General features: G+C 49.4%; 1 protein-coding gene across 1 annotated transcript; it reads left to right on the top strand.

Moving 5' to 3' along the window:
- Positions 1-408: 408 nt before the first annotated feature.
- On the top strand, positions 409-3,576 carry LOC144610415 (beta-microseminoprotein-like). The gene is made up of 4 exons (XM_078429072.1): positions 409-489; positions 677-761; positions 1,254-1,371; positions 3,447-3,576. Exons 1-4 carry the CDS (start codon positions 409-411, stop codon positions 3,574-3,576), a joined length of 414 nt encoding a protein of 137 aa, XP_078285198.1.
- Positions 3,577-8,252: the final 4,676 nt, after the last annotated feature.

Here is an 8,252-nt window from a genome sequence, read left to right on the forward strand (position 1 = left end):
GGTCGGGACTCTTCTTCAGACTGATGGTAGTGGTGGGGATGGGGGGGGGGGGGGGGTACAGAAGAGGGGAGGGGTAGAACAAAGCGTAACTTGTAGCGGCAACCAATTACAGATGGAGAGTGAGAGAAGAGAGGTGTTCGCACAAAGGCATTAAAGACATTTGGGCGGGTCCGTGGATAGGAAAGGTTGAGACGGACTTGGACTGAACACTTGTAGGTGGGACTAGCGTAGAAAGGGCATTTTTGGGGCATGCTCAGTTTCGGTGCCTTATGACTTTAAGAATGATATGCAGGTTGCGGAGACCGGTGAAGTGAAAGTTTGGACCAGCGGAACTCCACCTCCTTCCTGAATAGTTAGGACACAGGCAGCGTAAGCGAAGGTTGGAGAGCAGATTCTCGAGAGTGGGGAATGAAGTCTGTAGGCGGCGGCAGCGGGACAGAGGCTGTCCGCTCATTCACTTGGGCGAAGCCGTCTGGTTCTGAGATGATGGTACGTACAGATCAGCTTTGTGCATCTGACTGTTGCTTGGTTTTCAATAACCAACCCAGCGCGGCTTTGAATCGCCGCACAGCCGCCTTCCGAGGTGATAGCGACAGGGACATGTTGCAGTGTTAGTTACTTGACTACGTCGCCTGTCAAGGTCTTTCTCTCTATCTCTCTACCTTTCTCTCTGCAGAAACTCCTACTGAGCATCGCTCTGCTGCTTCTCGGGGCTGAGCATTCGGGATCCGCCTGCTTCTATCAGCAACAAAACACAGACGGTAATCTATCGATGTGAATCTCTCTCTCGAATCCGACAGTGATGCCCGGCCGACAGCAGAGGCTGAGCCCGGGTGAAACGGTACAGTGCAGCCAAGTGCCAGGTCTGGGTCAGTACACACGGGGACGGACCCTGGCTCCCCCCAGTGGCTAGAATGGCTCATTTCCAGGCTGTGTTTGTATTGAGTCTGTTGTACCTCGTGGTCCGGTATCTGTTGTACCTTTGTTGAGACTCTGGACGGACCACAAGTACACGTGCTTAAAAGGTTAGAATGCTGGAGCTTAAATCCAGGCTGTTTATTCCACGGCCACCTGGAACCAGAGTGGTCACCTAATCACCTCATTCTCTTATATAGACGTTACTACACAGGCAAACAAAGTAGTCCTTGTGATACAACAAATTAGTCCCTGCAATATCACAACAGAGTCAACACCGCCCCCTCGCGTCACTCCCTGTCTGCACACTGACCAGCCGTTGTCTTTGTCACCAACAGATAAAGGCACTTGCTTTGACACAAACGACGGAACGTACCATCAATTCGGAGAAAGTTGGTTGAGCACCAACTGCTGGGAGTGCGTGTGTGCGCGCAAAGGTTATAAATGCTGCGAACGGTAAGTAATCATCCGCCGTTCAGCTCACAGCATCTGACCTCGACGGCTGAAATGGCGAGGGCATCACGAGGGCATCGCCGGTGCCACTGTGTGAGCCGTGTGTCTGGCGATGGGTTGGGAACTGACGGCAACTGTAGACGAAACGGCCCGGCCACCGGCTCTCTCCATCTCTTTACCACACCCGATACACCGGGAAGCTTCGTCCTGGAATATCGTTCAGTGTGGGGATCGGTGGGGAAGGCCTGGCCGACGGAGGGAGGGAGAGAGGGGGAGAAGGAGGGAAGGGGTTGCACGTAGGACTTCAAAGTGCAGTCGAAGCAAACCATAAAATCACACAACACGTGCACAGGGTCTTCATTGCACTGGGTCAGGCCGCATCTCTGGAGAACATGGAAAGGTGACTTCTCTGGTTGGGACCTGTCGTCCGAGTGACCGCATCTCCGGCCGCTCACAGGCCGGGTCCATTGACTGCGACCGACTCGAAAAATCCTGAGGTGCTGCTTGGCCCGCTGAGTTGCTTCAGTACTTTGTGATCTTTTACAAAATTATCTCCGCACCTTCTGCTCTTCCACCGCCTACTCCTCCTAGGCCGTCGAGCCCTTCCTCCCCGGGCCCTTCGCCCTCAGGCGGGTCGCCGCCCTCCAGCGCTCGCTGCTTCTGCCCCTGCAGACCTCCAGGCCCTTCGGCTCGGGTTCGTCCCGCAGGTCCTCTCCCAGCTCGCTCAACCCCGTCCTATCCTCCTCCTCCTCTTCTTCCTCTCCCCCCAGCCGCCCCAGAAGGTAGTTGAGGCCAGTTCATTGGCTATATTTAAGAGGGAGTTAGATGTGGCCTTTGTGGCTAAAGGGATCAGGGGTATGGAGAGAAGGCAGGTACAGGTTACTGAGCTGGATGATCAGCCATGATCATATTGAATGGCGGTGCAGGCTCGAAGGGCCGAATGGCCTACACCTGCACCTATTTTCTATGTTCTATGTTTCTATGCCCGGTCATCGGCCCTCTGCTACTCGGCCTTGCTCTCCTGCCTACCTTCCCGGCCGCGTTTCCCTTCTCCCGCCGGCTGGCAAGAAGTCTTCCGAGCTGCTTCTTGCGTCCGCAGGCATGGCAGCCCTTCTCTTGGTTCCTCTTCCTCCGCCAGATCCTCCAGCTTCTTCCTCATTTTTTACAGCTCAAAAATTGGCCTTTTGTCGTTTTTTTCAAGGTGAGACCGTACCTGTTCCATGTGTTGTTAGTGTATGCCGGAAGCTGCCATGTCCTCCAGACCGCTGGAGCGACTCCGTGCTTCACGCACGTTGACCTTACGACCTTACGTCCAAACCCACTATTGGGAACGTCATCACCAATGTGCGGGACCGGGCACACGGATGAAACGTACACGGTGGCGGGATAATAATTACAATCTCCACAAGGGCGGCACGGTAGCGCAGCGGTAGAGTTGCTGCTTTACAGCGAATGCAGCGCCGGAAACTCAGGTTCGATCCTGACTACGGGTGCTGTACTGTAAGGAGTTTGTAAGTTCTCCCCGTGACCTGCGTGGGTTTTCTTCGAGATCTTCGGTTTCCTCCCACACTCCAAAGACGTACAGCTATGTAGGTTAATTGACTGGGTGAATGTAAAAATTGTCCCTAGTGTGTGTAGGATAGTGTTAGTGTGCGGGGATCACTGGGCGGTTCGGACTTGGTGGGCCGAAAAGGACTGTTTCCGCGCTGTATCTGAAATATGAAAATATGAAAAGGGCAGAAAACGTGGTTAGGATTATTCTACAAGGCGAGAGAGAGAGAGAGAGAGGGGTGGGGGGGGGGGGGGGGGCATGTTTACTCCGACCATGCATTAATCCTGAATCATCCTGCCCGCATTATGGTTGGGGTAAGTAAAAGCGTCAGGTAAACTGCCGACCCGCTAGTCTCTGGGATGTGGGAGGAAATTTCAGCATCCATAAAAATAACCTAGGCAGTCACAGGGAGAACGTACAAACACCACACAGACAGGAGCCAAGGTCAGGGTCGAACCCACGTCCCTTGCGCCGAACGGTATATCTTCCGAATTGTTCATCATTGGTTCACTGATCTATTCCCCAGGTATTTCATGCCAACTGGTTTCCCCCATGATTGTATGATCACCTTCGATATGCATTCTTGTTCGTTTCGAGTCATTTCGAAGAATGACCCCTCTGTCGAATGTTCAATCGGTGGAGCTGTTGGGAAATGAGGTGGAATAAACAGGCAGCTCCCTTCTAGCGTGGAGACATTCATCAATGGGATACAGGAGCCTTGACTCTTGAATATAATGTAACGACTTTTGCATCTCAATAAACATATACAAAACTTATTCTGCCGTCATCTTCTACTGGAAATCGCTCTACTTCCTCTCGCTGCTCACCTGTCAGAATCCTGCTGTATGCCGACTAACATGCCCCATCAACGCTAGTCCCATCTGCCTGTGATGGCCCATATCCCTCTAAGTTTAAGAATAAGAGGTAGGCCATTTAGAACGGAGATGAGGAAGAACTTTTTCAGTCAGAGAGTGGTGAAGGTGTGGAATTCTCTGCCTCAGAAGGCAGTGGAGGCCAGTTCGTTGGATGCTTTCAAGAGAGAGCTGGATAGAGCTCTTAAGGATAGCGGAGTGAGGGGGTATGGGGAGAAGGCAGGAACGGGGTACTGATTGAGAGTGATCAGCCATGATCGCATTGAATGGCGGTGCTGGCTCGAAGGGCTGAATGGCCTACTCCTGCACCTATTGTCTATTGTCTATTGTCTAAATCATTCGTAACATTGGACAGGTCCAAATGTTATGTAATACCAGTTACAGATTGCCTGTTCCACAGAGTTAACGGGGTTTTCAGAACTTAGTAAATTCCAGTAAGTACCAGTGGATTGTAAAATGTCAAACGCAACTATTGTTTAAGAAGAGAGGAAGGCAAAACTTTGCAAATGTGGTATATTTGGATTTTCAGAAGGCATGTGACTAAATTCCACGTACAATGCTGATACACAATATGGACGGTGCATGGTATATTAAGAGAAATGCACTGACATGGATTAACTATTATTCATCACATTAACCACGAAGGGTCTCGACACGAAACGTCACCCATTCCTTCTATTTATTCACAAAATGCTGGAGTAACTCAGCAGGTCGGGCAGCATCTCGGGAGAGAAGGAATGGGTGACGTTTCGGGTCGAGACCCTTCTTCATTCCTTCTATCTCGAGATGCTGCCTGACCCGCTGAGTTACTCCATCATTTTGTGTCTACCTTCGATATTAACAATGGAGATTGTTTGCAGGCTGGAATGGTGTGATTGTCCCAAGTTAGACTTGAAAAGCTGGAGTAACTCGGCGGGACAGGCGGCAACTCTGGAGAGAAGGAATGGGTAACGGGAGGGGTAGAACAAAACGTAACTTTTAGCGGCAACCAATTACAGAGAGAAGAGAGGTGTTCGCACAAACGCATTAAAGACATTTGGGCGGGTCAGAAACATAAACATAGAAAGTAGGTGCAGGAGTAGGCCATTCGGCCCTTGGAGCCTGCACCGCCATTCAATATGATCATGGCTGATCATCCAACTCAGTATCCCGTACCTGCCTTCTCTCCATACCCCCTGATCCCTTTAGCCACAAGGGCCACATCTAACTCCCTCTTAAATATAGCCAATGAACTGGCCTCAACTACCTTCTGTGGCAGAGAATTCCACAGATTCACCACTCTGTGTAAAGAAAAACTTTCTCATCTCGGTCCTAAAAGACTTCCCCCTTATCCTTAAACTGTGACCCCTTGTTCTGGACTTCCCCAACATCGGGAATAATCTTCCTGCATCTAGCCTGTCCAACTCCTTTCCTCTCCGTGGATAGGAACGGTTTAGACGGACTTGGACTAAACACTTGCAGGTGGGCCTAGCGTAGAAAGGGAATTTTGGGGGCATGCTCAGTTTCGGTGCCTTATGACTTTAAGAATGATATGCAGGTTGCGGAGACCGGTGAAGTGAAAGTTTGGACCAGCGGAACTCCACCTCCTTTCTGAATAGATAGGACACAGGCAGCGTAAGCGAAGGTTGGAGAGCAGATGCTCGAGAGTGGGGAATGAAGTCTGTAGGCGGCGGCAGCGGGACAGGGGCTGTCCGCTCATTCACTTGGGTGAAGACGACTGGTTCGGAGATGATGGTACGTATGGATCAGCTCTGTGCATCTGACTGTTGCTTGGTTTTCAATAACCAACCCAGCGCGGCTTTGAATCGCCGCACAGCCGCCTTCCGAGGTGATAGCGACAGGGACATGTTGCAGTGTTAGTTACTTGACTACGTCGCCTGTCAAGGTCTTTCTCTCAATTTCTCTCCCTTTCTCTCTGCAGAAACTCCTACTGAGCATCGCTCTGCTGCTGCTCGGGGCTCAGCTGTCGGAATCCGCCTGCTTTGATCAGCAACAGCGCACAGACGGTAATCTATCGATGTGAATCTCTCTCCCGAATCCAACAGTGAGGCCCGGCCGACAGCAGAGGCTGAGCAGGGACATTATACTCATGGCGCTACGCTGATGCTGGTCTCCCTTGGTAAATCTGTGGAATTCTCTGACTCAAAAGGCAGTGGAGGCCAAATCTCTGGATTGTTTCAAGAAAGAGCTAGATAGAGCTCTTAAAGATAGCGGAGTAAGGGGGTATGAGGAGAAGGCAGGAACGGGGTACTGATTGCGAATGATCAGCCATGATCACATTGAATGGCGGTGCTGGCTCGAAGGGCCGAATGGCCTACTCCTGCACCGATTGTCTATTGTCTATTGTCTATTGTCTTACGTCCTCGACCAGCTGTCCCTTGAAAAAGAACACGTAGTGTCCACTGGCACCAGGGAGGCTTTCCTGGACTGACGGGCGCCTCGAGGGACAGACTGTCTCCTGGTTCAGGATTGTAACATAATAATTTGACATTAGGTCTGATCTATTGACAGTGATGTTATGGCGGTGGGTGTTTTGTTATAATTCCATGCATAAATACTTCTGTAGATAGCCGAATACGTTAATTTTAAATAAAAAACATATGGTGTGAGCGCTGGGTGTTGGGTCGGACGCTGTTGTCGGAACTCCAAAAGGGGGGTGGGGGTGTCAAATGGGATAGTAAAGGATGGAGTTAAAGGGAAAGAGAGTTAAGGCATAGTTAATGACCCCGGAATTAACGGGAAAGAAAGCTCACAAAGGGATAGGAGAGTATGGCCAAGTGTAATTGGAATTGATGTGAAAGGTGAGATGAGTAAGGAATTAAACGTACTGTACATGAATGCTCAAAGTATATGAAGTAAAGTAGATGAGCTTGAAGCTCAGTTAGAGATTGGAAGTTATGACATTGTGGGGATTACAGCGACGTGGCTGCAGGAGGATCGGGCCTGGGAACTTAATATTCAGGGTTATACAGCCTATAAAAAGGACAGGCAGGTGGGCAGAGACGGTGGGGTAGCTCTGTTGGTGAGGGACGAAATTCAGTCCCTTGCGAGGGTGACATAGGGATTGACGAGGTAGAGTCACTGTGGATGGAGTTGAGGTATTGTAAAGGCAAGAAGACACTAATTGGTGTTATATACAGACTCCCAAATAGTAACCCGGATGTAGGGTGTAAGTGGCAGCAGGAGTTAAAACTGGCATGTAACAAAGTTAATACCACTGTGGTGATGGCGGAGATCAATATGCAGGTGTACTGGGGAAAATCATGTTGGTTCTGGACCCCGAGAAAGAGAGTTTGCGGAGTGCCTCCGAGATGGATTCTCACCAGAGAAAAGACAATTCTGGATTTAGTGTTGTCCAATGAAGCAGATTTGATAAAGAGAACTCGAGGTAAAGAACCCGCTTGGAAGTAGTGATCATAATATGATTAGTTTTAAGCTGCAATTTGAGAAAGAGAAGGTTAAATCGGAAGTGTCAGTTTTGCAGTTGAACAAAGAGGACAATGAAGGCATAAGAGATGAGTTGGCCAAGGTCGACTGGAAAGGGATCCTAGCAGGAATGACGGTGGAACAGTAATGGCGGGAATTTCTAGGCATAATCCGGAAGACGCAGGACGAAATTTAGTCCCAAAGCGAAATAAGTATTCTAAGGGGAGTAGGAGGCAACCGTGGCTGGGAAACTTTCAAAGGACAACAGAAGGTAAGAAAACGGGCAATACGGGCTGAAAAGATGAAGTGCGAGGGGAAGCTGGCAAAGAATATAAAGAAGGACAGTAAAAGCTTCTTTAGATCTGTTAAGAGAAAAAGATTAGCAAAGTCAAATCTGGGTCCCTTGATGGCAGACACGAGTGAAATTATTATGGGTAACAAGGAAATGGCAGAAGAGTTGAACAGGTACTTCGGATCTGTCTTCACAAAGAAAGACACAAACAATCTCCCAGATGGACTAGAGGACAGAAGATCTAGGGGGACAGAGGAACTGAAGGAAGTTTGCATTAGGCGAGAAATAGTATTGGGTAGACCGATGGGACTGAAGGTTGTTAAATCCTAGGGCCTGATGTTCTGCATCCTTGGGTACTCTGGGATGCGGCTCTAGAAATAGTGGACGCATTGGTGATCATTTTCCAATGTTCAATAGATTCAGGATCAGTTCCTGTGGATTGGAGGATAGCTAATATTATCCCATTTTTCAAGAAAGGAGCGAGAGAGAAAACGGGGAATTACAGACCAGTTAGCCTGACATCGGTGGCGGGGAAGATGCTGGAGTCAATTATTAAAGAGGTAATAACGGTGCATTTGGATAGCAGTTAAATGATAAGTCCAAGTCAGTATGGATTTATGAAAGGGAAATCATGCTTGACTAATCTTCTGGAATTTTTTGAGCATGTGACAAGTAAAATGGATGAAGGGGAGCCAGTGGATGTAGTATATCTGGACTTTCAGAAAGCCATTGAAAAGGTTCC

The sequence above is a fragment of the Rhinoraja longicauda genome, chromosome 36 (assembly GCF_053455715.1).
Source record: "Rhinoraja longicauda isolate Sanriku21f chromosome 36, sRhiLon1.1, whole genome shotgun sequence".
Taxonomy (NCBI): Eukaryota; Metazoa; Chordata; class Chondrichthyes; order Rajiformes; family Arhynchobatidae; genus Rhinoraja; species Rhinoraja longicauda.

Bases quoted from the DNA above. Each gene is read 5' to 3' on its own strand.
- LOC144610415 (XM_078429072.1), top strand. From the start codon at position 409: ATGAAGTCTGTAGGCGGCGGCAGCGGGACAGAGGCTGTCCGCTCATTC. The intron at 490-676 runs GTACGTACAGAT...TTCTCTCTGCAG, and splicing joins CGTCTGGTTCTGAGATGATG to AAACTCCTACTGAGCATCGC. The intron at 762-1,253 runs GTAATCTATCGA...TGTCACCAACAG, and splicing joins TCAGCAACAAAACACAGACG to ATAAAGGCACTTGCTTTGAC.